Raw genomic sequence first — 26,812 nt, forward strand, 5'->3', positions numbered from 1 at the left:
TTATTATAATTATTTAGTCATGTCATGGAAGTGAGTATCTCATGAAATATTATGTTTCTTAGTAATTTCACTTTAGTTATGGATATCAGAAATCACAGCAGGGTATATCACAAACCATGAAACAGATTTTTCGATACTTTTTTTTGTTTATGGTCATTAGTGCTTCTATATTAAGGTTTTAGTTGTCTTATGGTTTGGACACTGAAAATTCCGGGGATAGTCACTGGCAACAGCTGATATTTTCTGGGGTAGTCACTGGCAACAGCTGAAATTTTCTGGGGTAGTCATTGGCAATGGCTGATATTTTCTGGGGATAGTCACTGGCAACGGCTATTTTGTAGGAATAGTCACTGGCAACAGCTGATATTTTCTGGGGATAGTCACTGGTAACAGCTGATATTTTAAGGGAATAGTCACTGGCAACGCCTGATATTTTCAGGGGATAGTCACTGGCAACGGCTGATATTATCTGGGGTAGTCATTGGCAACAGCTGATATTTTCTGGGGATGGTCACTTGCAATGGCTGATATTTTCTGGGGATAGTCACTGGCAACGGCTGATATTTTCTGGTCAGCTCATGTTAGTTTTGATACTGTTTTTTTTAAAATATGTCAGCAGAATGAAACACACAGGGGATATATGATAATTTCTTATATTATGTCTATGGTTTTGGAATCATATGCCACTATCAGCAGAATTCTAGAAAAATGTAAACCATTTCATGAATGTCTGTCATTAACTTTGTATCATTGTATTGACCTTTTATTTATTTATACCTAATTATTACATCACTATTATATTTCGACTTTAGTGTTTTAAATTGTATTACAGTGTGCTAGGCTTATGTTAAGTCATCAGTATTATTTAAGTTTATTGTAAAACTCTTATGTCATTGCAAAGTTTAAACAAAACAGATTTATACCAGTATTAATAAACTTGAAATTGTCATCTCTAACAAGTTTTGGATGTAATGAAATCACGTTAACCAACAACAGTTCCAAATTGGCAACAATGGCAAGTTAGGAACTTTGATATGTAAATTTTAAAAGTTCTAGATCACCCAACTTTTGATATGAACTTGAACCAAAGTATGATCAGGAGTATGATTTAAAGAAGGAAAAGTAACAAATAATTTAAATAATGCTTAATTTCTTCATTGATGGATTTTTGTTACTTTTTTTCGTAAATGTATCAAAAATTAAAAGAAGATATTTTGGAAAATCCCTTCATAATTCCTTTGAATTTTATTTCTGCAAAAGCATCATGCTTGGATTTACTAGAATGTTCTGATTTACCAGAATAACAACCATTTGTGTATCATGACTCTGGCCATGTGTGTACTCCTACTAAACCTAAAGGGGGGGGTTCTATACCCCAACTTGTTAGGATGGTACCTAGGCAAGTAATAACATGCCAGACAACATCATTACTGGAGTAGATTATTGTTGGTTGTCCTTGCTTCCTGTTACAAACTTTAGATTGCATGGTTTTGTGTGGGTCTACTGAAATATGTTCTTAAATTAGCCAAACAATTGTGTCATTTTTATCCTGTCTTCAAGCATTTTAGTTTTATTTTAAATTTATTTCTAAATTTATTAGCTGCCAAAGTAAAGCATGTATTAATTATGTATTTTGCTGAATTATTATGTATGACTATCCCTTGTAGTTCCTTTGTGTTACGATTGATATGATTGCAGTTGACTGAAAAAATGAAACATGTAAAAAAAATGTTGTGAAACCTATATACTGTTCACTTGTTAAAAAGGACTGCCATCTATTTATAAATGTACATGTATGTTACTATGTTGAAATCTACCGAGTCTGGTAGGCATAAAACATTTTAAAGATGATTATTTTTATCACTTGGAAATTGTGAATTATACTCGGCACCTTCAATTTTTTTTATAAGGTTGCTCAATAAATAGCCAATAAATATTGAATTGCTTTTTAATGGATAGAAGCATTTAAAATGCCTGTCAATGTCTGTCTGTTCTTCTTTCACACCCCAGGTTTACCCATACATATAAAAGGTGAGCAGTTTTTCTGTGAAGATGGAAAGGGCGGCCCCAGGATTTTAATTAAAGTAGGCATAAAAGGAATCAAAGGCACAGCAAGTATATTTTGAAGGTGGAAGCTGTGAGAAAATTTCATGCAAAACATTTCAAGTCTTAATTTAAGGAATATTTTGTTTAAGATAAAATTCTGAAAATGTTTCGCCCATTTCGTATGTACTACAGAAAAGATCTGTTGTAGAAAAGATTTTGACAACATTAATATTCAAGATTTTTTTTTCGTAGATTCGTGAGACTCAAACGGACTATAGTAGGGGCGAAGACTTAACAATTCTTGGTGAAAGGTATTGCACATAATGTTCGGTAATAAAATTTAGTTATCGCTCTTTCAACGATTATTTAGTTCATATACGACTAAATCCAAAATCATGGCCTAAACCAGAGACCTTTAATGACAGGTCCATGCCTGAACGTGAAAGACAAAACAGAGAAGATAGTTATATAAGTAGCACTCCAACCAAGAATCATGCAAAATGTGATTCATGGGTAAAAGGCCTACATACTTTTATTTTTTATATTTTATTTGAATTGTCATAGTAAACAAAATTTAACATTTAGTTTTTCATATACCCCTTGTTCTTAGGAGACAAAATTTTATAGAATACGCTAGATTTCAAAATTAAGGGAGATAACTCAGTAAACGACTCAAATACAATAGAATCTATTGGATTTTCAATGTTGATTATTTCCTAAGAGCTGGCAGATTTGAATGAATAATTACACATTTCATAGTATAGACCCCCCCAAAAAAAACAACTTAATTACAAAAATAATGATATGCAGCCTTTTTTGTGTGTATCGCAATTTTCAGATTTTGCATGATTCTAACAAGGACAGCTACTTAAAGACATTTTATAGTGTAAACGTAAACCCGACAAAGATATAAATATACTACTCCTCGAAAGCTGAAAGGGTTGGATATATGCCCGATGTACCATGGCCGTAGCCAGAAGGGATGCCATGAGTGCAATTACACCCTCCTTATGCTTAAAATATGTTAAATTCTTAGAGAAAATCTGCTAAAATTGGATGTGCGCCCACTTTGAAAAATGGAACTGTATACAAGTGCACCTCCCCCTTTTCAAAATTTCTGGCTACGGCTTGTGTTCTTTACATTCACATACACGTACTATTTCAAATATTAAAGAGATTGATTGTACTCTATGTATCTTTGACCGAACAATAAGTGGTTTGGCCAAGGACCACTTTGTTTTAAACGTATTAAACCCGTAACCAGTCTCAAACTGATAGTTCTCATTGAACAGTTCACCGAGCTGAAGAAACGTGCTCTTGTGCACACAGTGATGTACCTATAGAAGTTTTCTGTTGGCGAAAGCGGTGATTTTGTGGTAACTCAGTATCGCTCGGGTTAGTCTGTCAGTTATTACTTTATTTTTTTACGGAATATTAGAGTTATTTGGTGTTTCAATCGATCAAATTATGTAAGTTGTACTGGTGTTAGCTGTTCAAAGTGACAACGATTGTTATCATTAACAGTCTTTTCTTCGTCAACTGTACCATATTGTGTCATCTTTGCTTACATGCATTCTTCTATATGCCTTTTTTGTAGCACAGAAAGTACACAGGATTCTCTCTCCCATTTTCATTAGCCAAGAATAATTCAAAATACTTCCGTCATGGCAATTTCGCCTACACACCCAATGAGAACAACATCATAGTAAGCATGCAGGTCTAATGTAGAGATTAGTATGTGTGTCCTTTCAGTGGTTCAGAGAAAGAAGTGTATCGCCTTTCGTTCTTCTAATGACAATAATACATGCTTTATACGAGGTTTAGCTGTTTATCACTATAATGACTACTATAGAAACGACTACATTGATAAACAATAACACAGCTAGAAAAGTGTCTATCTTCCGACCAATACCTTGCCTGTTAAATATTTCAGTTGTTTTTGTTTCTGTTTTATCTTTGTCACTGTTACACACGGAATTATTTCTGTCTATCTTGTAATTTGTTCCTCGGGATAACCTACATACCTCCTGGAAGATGAACGGTGTTTCATCGCAGGCCTTTCTACTATGCGCATGTATGCTTATTGCCACAAGAGTTGTTGTAATACCCCCGATGAAGACCTGTGAAGTTATCAGAAGAGTTAAGCGCGCGATGAAGAAGGATGAGCACGGCATGTTCTGTGTGACTAGTGTTAGAAACACGATCATTGTCAGAAAGTTGGACATGCAGAATCCGAGCTTCTCTCCTGAATCAGTAGGAATTACCATAGATAAACAGTTTAACGATATCAAAATAAATAATGGAATGACTGTGGTAATGATATGGTAAAAAGGTCGCCGTTTTAATGTAATTATAAATTCAATTCCAGAAAAATGGGCACTATCTGAATAACTAATTGTATCTGCTGTTGCTGAAAGATCAAGAACTTCCCACTCGCCATTTTCAACCCAATGTTGTTCTGAAATCTGAATTCCTTCACCATCAAATTCATAAACTAAGCTGCCATTGTCGTGGTACCAAGATTCTAGTTTTATATGGCATCCCTGTGTATCAAAAGGATAATTAGACACATCCACCGCGCAAGACGTTTTAAGTTCCTGTGTTGAATACCAAGTCATTATACCATCTGACCTCACTTTGACGTAATCTGTAATATCATCAGAAAATCCGAGCACATTAGTATTGTCAATGAATATTTCTGGCAACCACAATTCCCGTGCTTTAACTAATATGTGTGTAAAGTTATGATCAGTTTCGTTCCACTTAATTACATCACTTTTCCATTGAAGCTGCCAGTAATTAGATATTGTAAGAACCTGAGTTTTTTCATCGAGCGACTTCAAGGACAAAATAAATAATTTAACGAACACATGAAGTGGGTTGTTGTTTGTAACTGGTAATATATCAGCATTATACCCATTCAACAATGTCGTTTGAAGTTCCTTTATATTGTAATACGAACACTCGGTCTTCACAAAAAGGATGCAAAAAATTACACCCAAAGTCCACATTTCCGTTTTACATGCTTTTCAGATGCTCTAAATCTAACCATGAACAAGGCAACAATGACTACATTTGCTGGTGATTGTACTCAATCAAAATGAAAATTCAGTTAAAGGATATGTTTGTCTATTTCGAATTGATATTTCCTACGGAATGTCCTTTCATTATGGCGATTGATTCAGCTTAAAAGCATTTCAATAAATACACCGAAACAAGTAAACAATTCTTATTTACATCAATTATTGCAATTCGGAGACCCTTTTTCAAAGTTGTTTGAAGATAAAACAAAGGTGTTTCTGGATTCTTTGTTAAAAAGATAATAGGATTTACATTCAGTAAAGCAATGCCATTTTGCACTAGTCCAACGTTTATTGTTGTATTCTATTCTGGTGACTTACTTACCGATGTTCAAGGGCGTAGCTGCCTATACGCAAAAAGTAACAGAAATAAAAACAAAGGTTATTTATCACATATGCATACCCTGAACGCTCTGAAAAACTGGCTCCAAAATCGTTAAAATTCAGGAGTTTCCCTCAGGGCTTTGCCTTGCCGGACTTACTGGCGGCCTTGAGCGACCCCCTCCCCCCCCAAGACCCCTCGCCGTAATTTTGCGTACAACTAAAACAGGCCTAGCTACGCCCCTGATGTTTATAGCAAACCGTTTTCAAATAAGATATCTTAATTGTGCATTCTATCAAATATATAACATATATTATCTCTCAAATAGATATCAAAACGGCTTGCCATATATAGATGTTGATTGTTACATTTCTGTATATGCTTTACTTTCTAAGAAAATCTACTATTAAATTACGTATTTCTGCTAATAAACTTATGATTGAGATGGATCGATACTCTAACATTCCTAGCAATGAACGTTTTTGTAACAAACGTCTGGTAAATGCTGTAGGAGATGTAACTCATTTTTTTATAGTGTGAAAATTTTTCTAATGATAGAAAGGTTCTTTTTAAGTTGGTTGAAAACGAAGTTTCATATTTCAAATTTTTAGATAATGAACAAAAATTTATTTATCTCCTTACTTCTGAAAACCAGAAAATACTTAGTGCAGTTGGAAAATTTATTTTATCAATGTATAAATATAACTGTATTATGTAATTGTACTTTTCTAACGAATCAATGCTCTTTTTCTTTGTATGTATACTATACTCATGTAGCCCCCTGTGGGCCCTTAATTGGCAATAAAATATGTTCTGTTCTGTTCTGTTGTATACCATTGCTCCCGCCTACATTTACCTGTAGGCCGATATCGGAAGCTTTAGTTGTAGTTATTCGTGTGATTCTTTCAAAACGGATAAAAAAATACAAAACAAAAAACAAAAAAAACAAAAAAAAATCTAGAAAAAATAGAAATAATTATTTCTTAATTCAGTCAATGGTAACGATGAACCCCCACAGCATAAATACTAGATAATTAAAATTTAGGTGTTGTTAAATGGTTTTGTCGAATCGCGTGCACTACTATTACTCGTGTGATTTACGAAACTACAATAAGAGTGGGATTTTGGATAAAAGAACCCCAACTTGTGTCTATAGAACAATTTTGCCCATTATTTACTTTATTATATCCTTTAGACATATATATATATATATATAGATTTAACCCTCCCCAAGCCTAGAAATCAAGAGGCTGCTCCCTCAGTACTGTGTTCAGTCGGCTACAATCTGCTTTCATTGGTTTACAAATGTGATTTTACCGTAGAATGGCGACTTTTTAACACTAATGCATATTACTACATTCGGTTATTACCATAAAGACTAAAATCATCGTTTGGTAAGTTTTACGATCGTCACTATGGTCAGACTGACCTATGGGGGATACGTAAGTTTTACGATCGTCAATATGGCCAGACTGACCTATGGGAGATACATTTGTCATAGATTGTCTCCCCCTTCATAGATATAAAATTCATCGGTCACCATGGCGAGTATCCTGCAAGAAGCAGGAACAGCTCACCTTTTCGGATCACTCAAGTTCACTCTAGTGTTATGCGAAGTTCGTGTTGCCCTTCTCTGTCTGTATTTGTTGTCTTTCCAGTTATTTTCCTTCTCAGTTTACTTGATATCGATCGATTTTTTGCCGATAGATTGACCCTCTTTAGTATCCACAATATTCTTTTGCACTTCTATCTGTTCGATTTATATCTTTCTTTCACAAGAATAACCACGATTTGTATACTGTCGTTGACTTTTTCTAGAACACGATTTTGAGTCATAAGAATACCTTCAAAACCCCCATACAATGACAGGTATATTCAATCCACAAATATATGTTTTTCTTTCTATAGTCATTGGTTGTGCGGATCCCAGTCTATCTTATTGAAATGTTTCGACTGAGAAGAAACAATTATTGATTTGACATAAAATTTTAATGTAATATTTTATTCCCCGTATTGAACATGTAAATGAAATTGTTCAATTGCACTTAAACTCTCCATTAAGTCTTTAATAAACTTTGACAGACTATAAAATGACAAAATATTTAAGGTTTTAAATATATATTGGTATTGGAAGAAAATCAATATATGTATATATGTATCAATTTCAACCTTTTGTCCTAGATATAGATATATAAATGTTAATACCCATAATCACTTTAAGTTTAAAATGTACGGATTGTACCACTTCAACATAAGTATATAGGGCGAAATATGCTTTGAAACGAAAATGAGACTGAATATTGAAATATAATTGTTGATGTTAAATTTGCATTAGTAAAATATGTCTTTACAAAAAAGACGTCATTCTAACAATATAATCCTTTCATTATGTAGAGGTGTACTCGTATTACATGTATCAAGGCATTGATAAACTACAGAAGACAGTCAATATATTAAGTTTACGGAGGAGAAACCTTTGACATCGTGCATGTGCAGAACAATTGTATAATACAATATCCGCATTAAAATTGAAGAAATTCATATGCATCCATACAAGATTTACACAGAAAATATGTCCTGTCAAAACTATAATACGTATTCAAAGCTATGAATTAATTGCGAATAAAAAAAATCCAATCAAAGGTGACAATATCAGCACAACGGTGTTCTCCTTCGAATTTGTATGGATAATGAAATTAACTGACATTATTGTATGGAATTGGCTCTTTAAACAGTTTATTAAATGTTTAAATGGCAGATTACTTTTACCGTTAAAACACAACGTCTAAATAAAGTATTAATCCTATTTAATTTCAATGACCGTGGAAAGAAAATCTCTCCCGAGCTCCCCTATCGGAACAATGACGTGACGTAATGGATTCGTTACATAGATACGAAATCGACCTGGCGTTAAAAGGAAAATAAAGTGGCTAAGTCTTACCGAAGTGATATTCTTTACATATAAATAACGGTAAAAAGGGAAATGCCGCTACCACCGAATGGAAAAAGTATTTTGATGACACCAGACCCCTATCATACACCGGGGTAAGTGAAATTTAGAAACAATTGATTTGTATTCCTTAAGAACTTAATACCTGACAAACGATTAATTAACTTGTAGTTGAGTACATAGTGCATAAATTCATTAAATATTTACAGAAGAAATTGATCGTTTATACACTTTTTACTTCTTAATCATGATAAAACCAGACATTTGTATGGTATAAATCACAAAAAATCTGATAAGTACCCCAATTATCCATTCAAACTTGTGAATTATCTGCCGAATAAATTGTAGATAGAAATTCTGTTTTGTATTTCTGCCATGAGGTCCACTTTCGGTCATGTACAGACATTGGCAAATACGTGTTATTGATTAGGTTCAACAGAATTAAGGGAATGAGCGTGTTTAATTGTTAAATAAAATGTTCAGCTATTGATTGTAATTCTAAATTGTACAATTACATGTTTGTGTATAAACACAACTTAATTAGCCATACAATGACAGCTGTGTTGAGCACGTTGTTGAACATTTTGCGTTTCAGTCTCAATCACACGAACACAGAGATATACTTATTACAATACCTGTAGTATTAAATTGTCTCTACAAAATGAATACCACTCTGTAAGAGGATGTCTATGCAAAAAACAGGCAATTGACAAATTTTGTTTTCAAAAACTTTTCACGCATGTCATACTACAAATGCATCCTTTCTCAAAGTTGAAAGTGTTTTTCTTTACTTCAATGATTAAATAGAAATAAATTATATAGGAAGCATTGAAATTCATTGTAGAAAGGGAGATAACTCTTTAATTTGAGCAAAATTTGGTTGCATTGAAAGGGAACTTTAATAATCATTTTCTGAGCTTTCCATTGTCGATTTAATATATATTGCTTAACATGCATATGATACATTACTTCGGAACAAAACAAATCCGTGGGATGAAATTTACTCTGTGCCATCCATATCATATCAACTGCCTGAATTTTACCCGGAAAGCCTCTTAAAAGCTTTGATTGTCTTACATAAGATCACTTTTTAACCTTTACATCGAAAATCTATATTTTACAATCAACTAGTTATGCGTTAATTAGCATATTTTAGAAATTTATCTGTGCTTAATCTTTAAATTTCTTGAGTTTCAAATCACGTAAAACTCAAACCAGTTAAATACAGAAGACAAAAACAACAACAAAAAACAGGAATACAAACATTATACAGAGACACAAACTGGAGATCATGTGCTAAGATATGTACCAAATTTCACTGTAATATCTAATTTTGGGGTTTTGAAGCTTGGTCAAAGTTTTGGCCAAATAAGTTTCCTATTGCACTATTTTCTTTGAATTAAAGGTATGGTGGATTCTGTCCTCAGTTCAAATATCAAATCGGAAACACCTTTGGCAAAACTACATGTAGACTGTTAGACAACAAAGATGTGGCTAGTTCTGGGAAACTTGTTTTGGCAGATATACGGGCAAGTGCACCAGGAGCACTAATGTCTGATGACAGAAGTAACTTCCGATCGTCTTTGCTCAGATCAAGGACACAGAGTTGGGGAGACCAAAAACTGGTTGAAAACATGATCCCTGGATACACAGGTTGTTATACAACTGTTGTTTTTATATATACAAGAACTAAAGTTTTAAAACGTTTTTATATGAAGTTCAGATAAGTATTTTATGACTTATAAACTGTATATAAAATCATTTTACCTCCCACTGTGTGACTGCAGTGTATAGTTGACCACTTTTGATGAAAGCATTTAAAAATCGCATAATATGACATGATCAATTTACTTAATTCAAATGCGAAGTATTTTTTTCTCAATATATAGTTATATTGCATTTGAAACAGATGGAATAGAAGTAATGATTTATAAAGTCCTTCAGTCTTTGCACACTCTATGCAGGATGTATATGTATAAACATGCTAGTGTATACTATTGTTCTATGGACAGCTGCAGCCTGCCCTGTGGTGTGCGGCTTTCCTCGTCGTTCATAGAAGACCCATGGGTGGCTTTGGGCTGACATTTTTTATCCCGGTGGGGATGTTTTTTGGTTGACATATTCCCCGTGTATATATATATCCTCTCAATAGCTATTAGAATTCATTCAAGTGTTAAAGAAATAATTCCTATATTTAAATGCGTTTTTTAATCTAATATCCTCTTTTGTCTTATATCTTACTTTACTGGGTTTCTTACATTTACGGGCAGCTGTAACTCAAAATAATTTACCATTCCAAGCACACATTCTTATTGTATCGTCTTGGAAACGTTGTAATGGGCCTTGTAAAACGCTGATCTAAAGAGCAACGTTTCAACATACCTCTTCAAGAAACGTAGATATTTATCGAATCTTCTACGAATACATCCTATACAAATCGATTATTATAACAGGATGATAGCATGTTTTAATTAAGCAGTCGGTATTTCGACCCGTCATGCAAGTTTTGTCCTTTTTTTAGGTTTTATCCCTCGCAGTGAACACTTTTTCGGAAAGCGATATGCTGAAACATGTAAGAGTGCAATAACAGATTTTGAAGTTGATTATAAAGATTACGATTCCAAACTGAAAGGTTTAAAATTGACAGAAATCATGCAACAGGGGAAACAGGTCACAAATGAAGACGGAAAACCAATGCCGGTATGTTAATGTAGAATTTTAGGTCGTAAGTGGCGAAGGGTGGGCAAATTTAGTATGTAAAAATTCAAGTGATGACGGTGACAAATGCAGGTATGGTTAATACATTTGTAAGCGGCACATGACGACGGTTAACCAATGATATATTCAGATGCTAATGTTATAATTAAGAAGTAATTAAGAAGTGTAACATACGAATATAACGGCCAACCAGTGTTGTGTGTAAATGAGTATTATACTGTACCTTATATGAATATTTCTAATGTAATGTGACAAATAGACTATTTCTGCATCTAAATTGCCCAGGGGTAGATACATCGGGTAGTATATATCGCTTGACGTTTATAGGAAATCATATTGTAATATAAAACATTCATCGTTTGCCAAGCTACTGCAATCATATTCATTGATAGAGAATAATCAACATGGTAAGTTTCAATAGGAATGGGAGTCTGGGAGAACTCTTGCTTACCTCTATATTTAACAAATAATTTCTCATATATGTTGTCCTGTATTCATTCGCATTTGTATGAGATCACCTTTCATTGTGAAATGCCTGTACCAAGTCAGGACCATGGCGGTGGTTTTCCGGTTTTTGCCCTGACATTGCCATTTGTTATACGGACTTTCCTGTAGACTACAGCGTAGATTTTATATAATTTTGTTATTACCCTTCACCAGTCTCTTGATATCTTGTTTATACAGAATGACAGATATCAAGATGAAGGTGGATGTAAACATGTACCTTTTTTACGGGCATCTTGTGAACTTGTACAGAAATGTATATTTAACCAGGAAATAGTGGATTTTGTTATAAAAATACCCTTTATTTAAAAATCATTTTTAAAAAGATTATGAGATTAAACCATATATGACAAATTTGTATTGCCATTTTTTTCTTATGAGTCTTTCGCAAATGGAGATAATATGCGGAATAAATGTTCTACAGAAATGTAAATGAGACTTTTTTCAAACACCCCTCTCCCTAAACAAAATCGTAGACTTAATATTATTTAAGAACATAAAAAAGTGTCAGATGATTGATCATTTCACATTTATAATGTATAGGTCAGTTTTTTAATATTCTATTCTTTGTGAAATAATTCAACAACATTTCTTAAGACTCAGTTATTCCGAAATCAAAGTCAGGGACTTCCGTTTTGACTATGTTCATGATATATTTTATTTAATAAAAATCAAGAAAATCTGTTAAGGCGTGACCCACCTTAACATATGTTTATGACGACTATGCTTCATTTTTTATACAAAGACTTTATTGCCAAACTTTGATAAAAAAAACCTTGTACTTTTCATTTTCTGCGTTAGAATATCTGTAAATATCTATTGGACAAATATGTTAAATCTTTACTGTGTCAATTTTATTATATTTTTAGGCTATAAAAAGCCGATATTTTACACCATTGAAGCCAGTTGCCTCAGAAGCGAAACCTTACATTTCTAAATCAAAGCTCCAGCATTCCAAGTCTCCATTTTACATGGCAAACAACGACGCTAAGAAATCATTTATGTCCGGTAAGTCAAACAGTATAACAAGTAGTCAGTCAATCATTTAATGTTAGATGCTTTTGAAGAAAGACCATTAAAACATTATCTGTGACCAAACACAAGCTAAGGTGCAATCGTTAATAAGAGGAGAAATTAAAAAAATGAACTCTTCTATGCCCGATTTCCCAGTGGAAAATAACAAATTGAACGTTTCCAGTATTCTATCAGGGCCGAGCGCCCAAAAAAATTGAAAAATATCTAGATCTGAGAATAGTCATCACGTTCATGGTTACTTCAAAGTCTTCGATTTTGATGACGTCACAAGTTTTGTGGCGCTAGGGTCTGCATATGCCCAAATTCTGTATTTAAAAAATCGATTGGTCTTTCTTTTGAGTTGGGAATTTATTAATTTGATGTTTTACGAATTGAACCCTATGATAATTGTAAAATAATAAAGTAAACCGTTTACCAGGCGCATAGACAGGGAATAAAAAATATATTCTTGATGGGACCACCGGTGTGGATCACGAAAATTGCAATTTTCTAAGTGGAGCCGCCTTGACCCCTGCTGCCCCCTTGGATCCGTCACTGCAATCAGAGTTTAAGAAGTGAACCCATGTGTTCTATACATGAAGGACAAGACGTCAACTAATCACTGTGGTTACCTGAAATGCTTTAGACAACTTTTAAATGATATTGTAACCCCAGAATGATAACGACATTGCAATGTTATGCTCGGACAAGCTTTCTTTTTGAAGCTTCATTCAATACAGAAAGCTTGGGCATAATTTTAATAATTTATTTAAACAGCTATGTATGGACAATAACAGAAATTATTTCCATTTGTTATAGAACAATGGTTTTTCCTCAGTCCTGATGGGCTAACTTAAGAAAACTCATCAAAATAATCCAACTTGTAAAAAAACCCAGACCTCAATGTTTCATTAAATTGATATTACTCAAGTGTTGTCCAGTTGGTTGTGTATTCCAAGGCTATCGACTTCGCCGTAAAACAAGTTGGTACGATGCATTTTTTCTCAAAGTATTATGATCGTTTAACTTCTTCTAAAACAAAGTACAGAGTAGGAAAATGATTAAGAAACCTTTAATTTTCATCGTTTACAGCCGTTATCTGAAAGATATTATCGCTTTAACGTTTGCATTGAATATCTCTTACAATTATAACAGCCCCGTGCAGGTCCGGGTGTTAAACGAATAAGCCTGCAGCAGCGCTAAGCTTGTCGTAAAAGGCGACTAAATAGTGCTCAGAACCCTAGCCGGGGGCTAGGGCGCTCTGCCCACAGAGCAACTGGGATGTGTGCCCCAGGTGGTGGAATGGGGTACCCCTGGCGTGTTGCATGCTGGGGTTGTCAGGCTATAATACGGAAAACCTGACCGCAAACCATAGTGGTGCACCGTGTTGGGAAAGATGCCACGTTCCTCGCACGTTAAAGAACCCTACTGTGGTATTCTCCCGGAGTAGGAACCATAGGGCTCCGCCACAGGAGGCTAAATTGCCCGACCCTACCCACCTCTCCCTATTTCTAGTGGCAATCAAAATTTTTCGACCCCATTGTCCTTGTATCCCATCCCTTTTTATTTCATCATTTCATGTTCATTTTATCATCAATTTCATGTTCATCCGTCTGAATATAGCTGAAATATTGCTGCTCGGACGTTAAACCCCAACAAACAAACAAACAAACAATTATAACATGTTTTATCTGTTCACTTACTACTAGGGTATACTGGTTTCGTTCCACGTAGTCGGGGTCAGCTTGGAATGGGATATCCAATTATAACACATCTTGCACTGAATGAGTTTACAGACGATTTGGTGCGTGCTAAGTCAGTTGATGTTACCGGAAGTAAACAACAAACTGTTTCAAGACCAAAATCAGATGGCAAACCAATATATCCCACAGAAAGTGGTTTGGTGCCACATTACACAGGCCACATTCCAGGTATAGTTTGTTAAAAAAAAATTATATTAAGGAATATTTAGAAATATTGCTGTGAAGAACTATTCGGTCATATGCCCTTTTGATATTTCTGATGCTATGTATCGGTAGCAATGTGTTACTAGACATTTTCTGTCGACTTCGAAATTGTGGATTATACATTTTTGATCGGCTTTCACATTGAAATAGACATCATTCGCGCATCTATTTAATTAAAAGCTGGAAACTGATCTTTAAACCGGTGATTATCAAAAATGTAGGTTTCTCAAAATATCGCATGGAATATCTAAGCTCGCCTAGCTTATCAACATGCTAATTAAAGCATCAAATTCGACACAGACTATTCTGTATAGTGTAAAATCATGAACTCGTGGATCGTTATGGTGTATCCATCAGCACCATGAGAACTGATTTATTCAACGGGTCATAGTTTTCCTTCCCTCGTTTGTCTACCCCGGACTTGACTTTTTATGAGCAACTCGGCGGGTGTTTCTAGAAAAGCAGAAGACGCTTACCCTACCGGTGCACCTGGTCCATGCTCCCAGTTTTTAGTGTAGTCCGAGTTGCTCATTTACTTTTGTTACTTTGTATGTATGATTTTAGTTACTTTATGTTCTTTGTTGTGTATGTCTGTTTTCCCAGTCTGGTCTTTGTCCCTGGATTACATTCTTTTGATTACCGCTATAACCTTGGTTCCCTTGATTACTCTTTCACAATATATATATCGTTTGGATGATAAAGTTCAAAATGTATTTGAAAGTTGAAGTTTCAAGTATAATCAATATTCCCGTTTGAACTTCTAGTTAGCATTTACACCTGTTAAGTTGGTTATTTACACCGAATGGGATTGTTCTTCTCGGGCATTGATTCTCTAAAATTTAAAACATTTAAATATTGAATGTTGATTAACTCTAAATGTTTTCAAACGGGACTATTTGACTTGTTTATTGATTTATAAATGCTTGTTTATTTCAGGTCAGAAATTTCGATATGGCGAAACATTTGGCCACAGCACAGAAAATGCATTGAAAGTTCCCAAAGAACTAACAATGTCGGTTTGAACAGTCCTCTTTATTTGTCTCTTCGATCCTCATCAGTATTATGTACATACAATGATATAAAAGTGACTGTGATAATGTTTTATATAATGGATAATTTGAATCGCAGATTTTGTTTTTATGAATATTTATAACATCGATTTATGCAGCTTCCGCTTTATTTTTATCTTGTAAGGATGCTTTAGTGCTTCTCAAACAATATCCCTAGTTATCCCGTTTGCTTCCATTAGATAATGGCAAGTTACAACGAAGTATAACATCAGCAATTCGAATGATGTGAATTTATTATCATTCTTGTCCAATGGTCAAAGATAGATTTTAAGATCACGTGTTCTGATTGAAAGCACGTGATTGTTCCTTATACAACATGATTTAGTCACTGTCATGTATAATTTCTGTAATTAAAGAATCATGATATTTATGTTGCTTTGAATGTTTTTGTATGGCTTTATACCGTATATCTTTGGCAAACGAGGAGAATAATGTTTTTTAGTATCAATACATATGGACATGTAATATTTATTTGCAGAGGCTATGTATCTCTTTGTTAACCTCGACCCCGTTCTCTCTTCCTCACTAGACAAACGTTACATAAAGTGTATCGTGTCTTTTTATTTTCATTAATAAATACAAAATTAACAGAATGGCAATATTATATACATGAGCTATTACATTTTCTGACTTGGCATAACGTACATGATAAGGTACTAATTATATCTCTATAGTAAATGTGTTGGAGAGAGAGAGTTTTCTTTAATTGCAGTGTTGGTTTTGCCTTTCTTTAGAACCTTTTTTGTGCCCAAAATACACTTATGCACTGATTTATGTAGATGAACAGTGTAACTTTATCTGTTATTAATGCCAGATAGCATAGTGGTTGCTTTTGACAAACACAAACCAGAATTAAATATAATATCCGTCAATCACAACTGAGTATAACTTAAACATCACATCTGTATAAATTCCCTTTTCAATGCACTAAACAATTTATCAGTCTAGTATAAACAAGTACTATACTTAAAAGAAAAGATATCCGACGCATTAAAATTTTGTTCCTTTTCTGAGTTTCCGCATTTCTTTCAAGAAAATAACACATGGCACGCAATGTCAAATTTTCCATTGTTTTTTTTTTTTTCGAACGCAATTTCAAATTTTTGATACAGTTTTTTTCGAACGCCATTAAGTTAGTAGTATTTGGCCAATCGGGAAACATAATTGTGATCAGGTGATTTGCGTTTCCATAGAAGAGCATCCTTAAGGTGAAAGGGTAAAAAGCGAAACTATACCGACTGCGTCGGAAAAAATCAAAGACTGAAGTCTTCAAAGTCGCTAGTCATGAAATATTCTATGCACTGATCTTGCTTGCTTTCAAAATCCGAAATGGCACGAATGCGATATGCTCTAAAATTGGGTGATTTTCGCTTAACTTGGTTGCCTTGATATGATCACTCTTTCGTAACCATGATGATCCGAATGTTTTTCAACCAAAACAAATGGATACCAGGAAGTGTGGGTAATGCTTTCATGCTTTCGTTCCACAAGCTTATGATATTGACCAGGGAACCAGATTAGTGACCGGATTAAACAACTAGCAATGGCTATATACATGTACACACACACACACACATATATATAGAAAGGCCTGAAAAATTCCAAACGATGTTTGAACTGTCAAATTTGCGATGCAAATTTTTGGTCGTTCCCTCCGCGGGACTCGAACTCGTACCGCTGTGACATCTATGGCAACACCGCCTGCACAAAGTCCAGCGCCCTAGACCAACACACACACACACACACGTATATACATACATATATAATAGTAGTAATTATATAATTATGGAAATCATATGCAAATGTAAAGTACTGAAATTACGAGTGCAGGAAGTCGCTAACAATATTAATAATGTGTTATTGTTTCCGGAATAAACAAATATGAAGTGATGGTAACTTTTAAAAAAAAAATAATTTTTAAGCAACATGCAACATAGGGAAGATTTTTATAATGTAACTGTCGATGGAAACGTCTTGAATAAAAATTGGGAACATAACAAGCCAAGCATAATACTAAACACAGCAGTGCCAGTTCCAGAATATAATTAAACTGATCAAAGATCATGCTTCACCAAACAGAACCTCAAGCATAACACTTATTTAATGTTATATAGGTTTCGTGTGTACAAGAAAAAACACAACCCTTGCCAAACCCCCACTAGATAAGCATCAAAGCCGCAATCAAGATGTTTTCCAAATTTATTTTCTTTTCTCTGGAAGACGCACGTGTTAATCTTGCTGAAAATTTTAGTTCTTACAACCTACAATAGATACATTGTAGTATTTTATTCAATTGTTCAGAATAGTCCTTTTTTATATTTAAGGAATATTTTCCATTTTAGCAAGTTTTTCAAAGGGTTGTAATTTATAATCCACCAACACACGACAGTCCGGTTAGCAGTCTCAACAAAGGAGCGATCAAGGGAACCAAGGTTAAAGCGGAAATCAAAAGAATGTAATCCAGGGACAAAGACCAGACATGGAAAACAGACATACACAACAAAGAACATAAAGTAAATAAAATCATACATACAAAGTAACAAAAACAAATGAACAACTAAACAACTGGGAGCATGGACCAGGTGCACCGGTAGGATAAGCGTCCTCTGCTATTCTAGAAACACCCGCCGAGTTGCTCATAAAAAGTCCAGATGGACGAAAGAGGAAAGGAAAACTATGACCCGTTGAACAAATCAGTTTTCATGATGCAGATGGATACACTGTAGTGACCCACGAGTTCATGACGACGACAATAAAACTTCTGTAGTGATGACTTCAATCTTGACGCAACATAATATATTAATTGATTCTAAGTTTTAACGATCTTACGCCAATTTTCATTTATCGTATTCAAATATTAATTAAAGTATATACTAAGAAGCAATCGGGACCTAAAGCATATAGTGCGTATAGGTTCATCAAACGTAAGAACAGCAGTCATACTATTGATGTCGCGTACATCAGTTACTTTTACTTCATTATTTCTGCATACGGCAATGTAAACAGTACACATAACTCTTACTGGTATGCATCATGTAATAATAAATCATTCAACTTGTGTAAAAAAGGTTAGAGAGGTCAAATCTTTATCTTAACGTTTTTTTAAACCAGAAATCGAATATCTTTCGTAACTTCAACAACCAAAGACTAATACTTTGTTTCCAATATCTTCAGATCATAACATACCCTATTTGTATCCTAATTCCCTTGTTATAAAACCACTAGGGAAATTATTGTCTGTTGAATACTCGTGATTATTGATATTACTTTGAACATCTTTAAAAACGAATTCCGATTTGTCCCTCAGCATTTTGATGCTATAGATTGGCAAATATCCAACTTTTTCATACAAAATACTACATTCTCTATCGATGACCTTCACATTCTTAAATCTGGCAAAACGCCGCCATTTGTTGATTTCTTGCGTTGAGTTCGGCTTTTTTCTGGCCATTCCAATTTGCTCCATTTCTTTTTCTGTCTTGTTTGCGGAAGTCATTTCTTTGACTGTGTTTATGATATCGTTCGTTAAATTAAGATTGAGGTACTTGAACAATACCTGCGTCATATCAACAGGATGTGACGCAAAATGCTCGTATCTAATACGAATAACATTTGTTGTAGGAAACAAAACATTGAACAGGTCTGCTGTAGACAAATCACTCAATACTCTGTTACAAAAATCTTTTGTATATTTACGAAAATCTTGTTGTGTTGTCCTTATAATCTGTGACAATACTGTTGGCCTTGGATCCCTTAAAAGGTGAATAATCTTCACTTTCCCCATCCTAGAAACTAAATCACTTAAGCCTAGCATTGGAAATCGAATGGTTTTTATTACTACTTTCTTTGCCTTTTTACATTCGCCCTGTAAATTTGATAAGTTGCGATAAAAATCAGTATTTTTTCTTAAAAAATGATAACGGCCCATCTTTTGTACCTTTGTGTTCGTTTTATTATTGAATACCTGCAATTGTCTCCCTTGAAAAGATACGAAAGGCAGACCTTTCCAAAATTCCAAAGGCAATTTTGTCAATTGACAGGTCAAAATACTTTTTATCGTTTCTTTTCCCTCTAACAATGCTAACTTGGATTTTCTGAAAGTAGACAAGCATAGCTTGTTTGGTGAATCATATTTTGTCACTTGTCTGGTTTAAACCAAGACACTGAGCATCAATTTGAATTCATAAATCTAACCAAATCATGTTGCCTAAGATTCGAGTGGAAATTAAAAGAATATATTACATGTATAAGGGCAAGACTAGACGGGGAAAACAGCCAAACACAACAAACAACACGAAACAACCAAAACAAAGAAACAACAGTAAATGAGCAACCCGGACTCCACTAAATACTGGGAGCGTGGACAAAGTGCACCGGTAGGGAAAGGATCCTCTGATTTTATAGAAACATCCACCTGGCTGCTCATAAAATGTCAAGTCTGAGATAGACGAAAGAGGAAATAAAACTTGTGACACGGTCAACAAATCTATTCTTATCGTGAAGATGGATACACCACAATGATCCACGACCATAACAATTCACGTAGCTTTTAACCACCGGATAGTGATTAAATTTCCGCGAGTAATGTCTCACAATTTTACGTTTTCCTAAGTTTTCTTCAGATTTAAAGAAAGAAACCGAAAGCCTAGGCTTGATTTAAACTATTTCTGCAACGATGTTAGAACTGTCAAATTTGCGAAGTAAATTTTTTGTCATTCCCTCCGCGGACACATCACAAGAGTAATGAAAGAATGTCAGTAGGGAAATTAGCATTTGTTCTTCACACGAGTGATGAAAGAAAAGAACCACCGGGTGAAAATATGTGTTATTTTACTCTGTGAAGAATAAAGGCTGAAATGATTTTAAAAAAAAACACCGTCATGTTTATACATGTATTCAAATTTTTGACCGGCTAAAGTAACAGCTCTAAATTTATATTTTGATTTTCATCAACTTTTAATTGGTTCCATTCATTCACATTGATTAAAATATTATACCTTTTGGATCTGTTGTAATAGTTTAACGTTGAAACGTGGGTAAGATAAAAAAGAGGTTCAAATACGTAGAAAACATCCTTTGACTGATTGATTATGTCACCTAGAAATGTGGAACCACTCCTATAATATGTCAATATAACGACAGCTGTTGGTCCATCTTTCCAAGCACCATTACCGTCAGTATGCGCTGAAAGTAATGGAAACACGTGGAGACATTCAATGCGTAAACAAAACTATATATCTATATACATTTTATATCTATATGAACTTATTTTTGATGTGCGTTTTGTGAGAGTCTTTTTTTTTTTAAGAAATTATTGTATATTAGATAGGCTAATACCATATTACGAGTGACTTGAAAGCTTCCGATTCCGATCATTTATCTAATAGAAAATAATCACTGTATGACTAATTCATCAAGGACATGTGTATGCAGTTTATTCAGAATAATTTATCTCGATTGGCATTTTTCTTGTCATTTGCCTGCGATTAGAAACGTGAGGAAATGTTTCGGAAAATTTATAACAAAACCTTCATCAATATTGGTTTTTAAATTGTAAATACGAATGTATTACCGATTTCCGTTTCAAAAAACTACATTTGGCAGCAAATAAAAACTGTTATAAATAAAAAAAAATGTATCAATCATATAATATTGCCAAGTTGGACATTCAGTACACGTGTTTCTAAGAGTAAACTCTCATCTGCAGCATTAGTTTGTATACAAGAAATTCTCAGATCCAAAAATATTGAAAAAGAAATCCAAATTCATCACCAAAAAGTTCTACCTTGTGGAGTACAAGGAAGAAGCCTTGGTGTTTTATGAATATTAAAATTTGTTATATTGCAAATTTCGATTATTGATAATATGAAATGATTGGTAGTCAGACCTTTGGTCAACCGTCATCGACCCATTGGATATTAAAGTACCAATCAAATAATATTGGACACTTTGATACGCTGTACACGTGTTTCATGCAGTAACCTCAGCGGCATTAAAATCAAATTTAAACAAAAAGTTGTCAAATCCATTAGTATCGAAATATAAATACATATTCAGCACCAACAAGTTCTAATAAACGACAAATGGCTAGTCTATAGTAAGTAATTATACATAAGTCACGTTTTTTGTAATTGGACCGGAAACCAACTATGTAAAGACTAGCTGGTATTTTGTCATTATATACTATATGCCACAACTTATACCAGAGCTTGCTGAAACCAAGCTGACTTTTGTTATGCGCTAGACTTCTTGCAAGTAGTCTCCCGGAACAGGGTTATGTTGCTACGAGATCACTTTCAAAATTTTATGGCCGTCATCATGAACTCGTGGATCGTTACGGTATATCTATTCATGGACCATTGAAATCTGTTTGTTGAACTTGTCATAGTTTTTCTTCCTTTTTCGTCTACCCTGACGTAACATTTTTTTATCAACTCGGCGAGTGTTTCAATAATAGCAGACACTTACCCTACCAGTGTCCGAGTTTCTCATTTACTTTTGTTTCTTTGTATGTGTGATATTGATTATTTCTTATTCTTTGTTGAGTGTCTATTTTCCCTGTCTAGCCTTTATCCTTGGAACACATATTCTTTTGATTACGGCTCGAATCTGGTTTCTCTTGTTACTCTTTCAAAAAATAAGAAAGACCAAATAAAACGTATAGATCGTCTACTGGCGTAAAAACAACAAATACAACAAACACGATTTTCCATATTTTTAATTGAAATAAAACAAAAAAATATAAAATAAACATTATCAACATTTTAAAATATGAGGAAGCTAGGCCGTAATAAGACAAAATAGGTATGCTTTCAGGTAAACTAACTTCTAAAATTGTGTTGATATTTTTTCTTGATACCGGAAAGCACAACCAAAGCCTCAATACTGAGATAAAACAGATATATCAAATCTAAGTGCATGACAAGAGGGTCAAAACAGGTAGCAAAGACGATGTACACACACAATGTAGTAAACAGAACAGAATACAACAAAAAAAAAAAAAACAAAACAAAACAAAAAAACGGAATGACATCAGATGCTCCTGAAGGCCAAGCATGATCTGTTTTACCAAACGGCATCCGTCATATAGCAAGTGAATAAGATAATAATGGTAAAGGTCTAGCTAATATGATGCAGTTCCCCGACACACTGTCTACAAGCAAAGTTATAAAAACATACTTATCATTCAAACAATAATTATAATGTAAATAACATGGAAATGGTGTAAAATTACTACAAATTCAATATAAAGGATAAAAAATCACCACACCAGTACAAATGATGATCACCAAACAGTTAATTTTGAATTGGATATTGCATAAAAATAAACCACCAAAAATAATTCACTCAGCGGCAGGCAAGAATTTTAATATTTCAATGGAAATTAAATGAACTTTAATTTCTGCAACGCATGGTAGTGTGATTTAAAACTTGGAATGGCAAAATCACTCCTGCCAGTCATAAAACCTAGCTCTTGTTTTTCATTTAGCGTTTTCTCGGATATAGTATGGCGAAGAAGCTACACCACTCAGCTAGTTAGCGTCAAGTTCAGTAGGTTGTCACTTCAGTAAGACTGCAATCTGACTGAAGATATCTTATCTCATCTTTAAGGTAGAAACTGCAAATAATCTCCCAATCAAACTGTATGGCGACCGAAAAACGTCTGTAGTAATGATATCAACAACGGCTACATACCCATGACTTCAAAAGCTTATTTGACAGTATCAGTGCTGTACAAAAAGTGTTCAGATTACAGATTCGACAGAAACGGATCAACTCTGAAAAGTGTTTACATTTAAAGGATAAAGATGATGGTATATTTCCGACAGAAAAGTGAAGTTGTTTTCAAAATTCTGGAATTTTTTAACAACAACATATATGTCCAGTGTGGTGGACATGTTTTTTTCAACAAACGGTCGGCATTCCAATAGAAACAAACTTTGCTCCTCTACTTGCTGACCTATTCTTTCACTCTTATGAGGCTGACTTTAAAGCTGATCTAATCCGAAAGAAAGAACATCGTTTAGCTAGCTAGATCTTTTAATCTCAGTTTCCGCTATAAAGATGTATTATCGTTAAATAATCCTAGTTTCGGGGATTTGATATAGCGCATCTACCCCAAAGAACTTGAGATGAAGGATACTACAGACACTGTGAAGTCAGCCTCATATCTTGAACAACACTAAGAGATTGATGGTAAAGAAAAACTATTGTCCAAACTTTACGACAAACGTGATGACTTTTCATTCAGATTTGTCAACTTTGCTTTCATCTGTGGCAACATCCCTTCAGCAACTGCGAATGGAGTTTTCATATCACAACTCATACGTTATGCCTTATGCCAGAGCTTGCCTTAACAACGCAGACTTTTTGTACTGTGCAAGACTTTTTACAATTAGGCTCCTGGAACAAGGTTTTGCTGCTACAAGATTGAAGTCATCACTACAGAAGTTTTATGGTCATCATCATGAAGTCGTGGATTGTTACTGTGTATCCATCTGCACCATGAAAACTGATTTGTTCAAAGTGTCATAGTTTTCCTTTCCTCTTTCGTCTACCCCGGACTTGATTTTTATCAGCAACTCTGCGGGTGTTTCTAGAAAAGCAGAGGACGCTTACTCTACTTGTGCACCTGGTCCATGCTCCCAGTTTGTAGTGGAGTCCGAGTTGCTCATTTACTTTTGTTACTTTGTATGCATTATTTTAGGTACTTCATGTTCTTTGTTGTTTTTGTATCTTTTCCTTGTCTGGTCTTTGTCCCTGGATTACATTCTTTTGATACTGCTAGAATCTTGGTTCCCTTGATTATTCTTACAATGGGAAAGTCAAATCATCACGTTTGTCAAAGAGATTTGATTTCACACGTACTTAATATGTAGTAGGTTTAAGCATATTATCCAACTCAGTTTTCTGTCCTTATCTAATAAAGAGTAATCAAGGGAACCAAGGTTATAGCGGTAATCAAAAGAGACAAGGACTAGACATGGAAAACAGACATAGACAACAAATCATACATACAAAGTAACAAAAGTTGCACATATATTAACAAGAGCAAATATATAGAATTGTATACATTGAAACAATAGGAGAAGAAAACATACATTACAGGATAGAACTGTCGCAGTGTAGATCACAAAAAGAAAAGAAACAACAAATGAATGAACATTTAACATGTTCAAAGGCGTTTTCGTGCTTGATAAAAAGGTGCACATTTTCAAATATTTAAAAAGTTTGTCCATATATTAAGTCATGGTGACCAACGAACAATATTTTGTTTTTTTTTTATCCAAATTGGTGATTATTGAATGACAACACTTCATCTTTTAGAAGAAACTGAAATTAATGGCAGTATCAGTGTTAGCTATGAGGCCGACACCACAAGGGTAAAGAAACAGGCTGCCAAGTTGTGTTGATGCGGATCTGATAACATTCTTTAATATTAATAAAGTCACCAAGAATGTGCATAAATTAAAATAAGATAAATATCAATCGGTACCAATCAAAGTTTAATTCAAAATTAGTTATTAATAAAACCTTCCATACGTTTCCGCGTTCTACTTCGCCATGAGTTTGCGTGAATCACAATCAATTTGTCACTACTATTTAATACTTACATTGATGTATGACTTACCATTAACAGTGCCACTATTTCTACAATAAATCCTAAACATCATAACATTTACAGAGATGATAATAGTTGACATGGCATAACGCGTTTTCATGTTCATACCTAGGGTTAAAGTTATTTTGACTTGACACCTACTCTTTTAGAGATAAAAATGACTTTATGATAACAATTGCGTCGTTTTGATGCAGTCAATTATGAAAAACATATGGTACAAAAGAAACCTCCATTTTTTCTAAAATTTTAAGGACATCATCCTTTCTCATCCCTTTGAGGAAAGTTTTACCAATAACTAGTTTTTATTATGAAAGTTAATTTGAAGAAGAAATAGTTCTCTTCAGAAGCCTATTATAACAATAACAAAAGACTTCATTACAACACTTCGGGGTTAATGCCTTTCTTTTATTTGTACACTGACTCTGCCAGCTGTTCAGAATACAAATACTGACAATAGAGTAACGTAATTCAGATACTCTTTTCGTCAAATAAGAGCAAAAGTCATTTTGTAAAAGATTTGAAAAAAAAACTGTAGGCGTTCTCCGTCGAAATTGCTTTTTCGATATCATCGCATTCCACGGTATATAAAGATTACTTCCTGCTATGAGACTTACCGATATTTTCAATAATATATGTTCGAATTAATTTGATATCTGGCTTAATTCGGGTCTTTGTCTTCTAAACTGGGGTTCAAATCTAATGGCAATTTTATCAAACATTATAAACTGGATTGCTTAATCTTTTTAAACCACAACCAGTACATCTTTAATCAATTTTTGTGATAAGGTACACAATTCCTGGTGTTCGTCAAGCTGTTGGACATGCATATGGTATGAAATCATCGTTGTGTGCAACAAATATTATTATATACGAAATAATAAGTTGGATTATAGTATGATATATAATATAAATTATGTGTTATAAAGATATAAAATGCTACATCAATCTAATATACCTGAGGACAAAAGCACTCCACTGATATCAGTTAATAGTATCGTAAAAAGACAAGTGTCAAACAGAAAAAAACCCCTGCACAAACTACATTCGGAATATATAAAAAAAAATTTCACATAACACAAACCACATACCGAATATCAAAACAAAATCTCACACAGCACAAACCAATTAAAAGCTGTATCAAAAACGTAACAAACTCAACTAAAATGTGAGTAAAATCAAATGGAAAGAAAAAAAGATCGGAGAGTGACTTTATTTGTTCCAATCGTGATGTATATTGGTTGTTGAAACTATGTCCATCAAACATGTCAAACAAATCTTCTATCTCACTATTCATAATGGAAATGATATTATTATCTGTATATTTGTTGCTAAATATTAAAACACTGTTAAAAAATCTCTATTTTCAAGATCCACACCTGGTTATTGGAATAAAGAGTTAAGGTCTCACTAACCACTTCTAACGTTTCCATTACTTTACATGTTAAAAAAGTAATTTTCAAAGTCTCACTGTGAATTCCCAGGACAAATGACATCTTAAAGCTGCATACCGTTGCGAAGC

At 34.0% G+C, this 26,812-nt stretch overlaps 2 protein-coding genes across 2 annotated transcripts; one reads left to right on the forward strand and one right to left on the reverse strand.

The window, feature by feature from the left end:
* Positions 1-1,979: 1,979 nt before the first annotated feature.
* Positions 1,980-5,167, reverse strand: LOC148611032 (neuronal acetylcholine receptor subunit alpha-6-like). The gene has a single exon (XM_088591086.1). It carries the CDS (start codon positions 5,055-5,057, stop codon positions 3,867-3,869), a length of 1,191 nt encoding a protein of 396 aa, XP_088447212.1. The 5' UTR covers positions 5,058-5,167; the 3' UTR covers positions 1,980-3,866.
* Positions 5,168-8,302: 3,135 nt separating this feature from the next.
* LOC148611033 (ciliary microtubule inner protein 2B-like) lies at positions 8,303-16,041 on the forward strand. Its single transcript, XM_088591087.1, has 6 exons — positions 8,303-8,493; positions 9,804-10,051; positions 10,920-11,098; positions 12,490-12,628; positions 14,344-14,565; positions 15,538-16,041. Exons 1-6 carry the CDS (start codon positions 8,432-8,434, stop codon positions 15,621-15,623), a joined length of 936 nt encoding a protein of 311 aa, XP_088447213.1. The 5' UTR covers positions 8,303-8,431; the 3' UTR covers positions 15,624-16,041.
* Positions 16,042-26,812: the final 10,771 nt, after the last annotated feature.

This window comes from Perna viridis, chromosome 7 (genome assembly GCF_037379345.1).
Source record: "Perna viridis isolate PV_CMFRI_1.1 ecotype Kerala chromosome 7, ASM3737934v1, whole genome shotgun sequence".
NCBI lineage: Eukaryota > Metazoa > Mollusca > Bivalvia > Mytilida > Mytilidae > Perna > Perna viridis.

What these genes read in the sequence shown, in the direction of transcription:
- LOC148611032 (XM_088591086.1), bottom strand. Translation starts at nt 5,057, where the DNA reads ATGTGGACTTTGGGTGTAATTTTTTGCATCCTTTTTGTGAAGACCGAG.
- LOC148611033 (XM_088591087.1), top strand. Translation starts at nt 8,432, where the DNA reads ATGCCGCTACCACCGAATGGAAAAAGTATTTTGATGACACCAGACCCC. An exon ending in CATGATCCCTGGATACACAG is followed by an intron (nt 10,052 to 10,919) that starts GTTGTTATACAA and finishes TCCTTTTTTTAG; the next exon opens with GTTTTATCCCTCGCAGTGAA. An exon ending in TTACACAGGCCACATTCCAG is followed by an intron (nt 14,566 to 15,537) that starts GTATAGTTTGTT and finishes TGTTTATTTCAG; the next exon opens with GTCAGAAATTTCGATATGGC.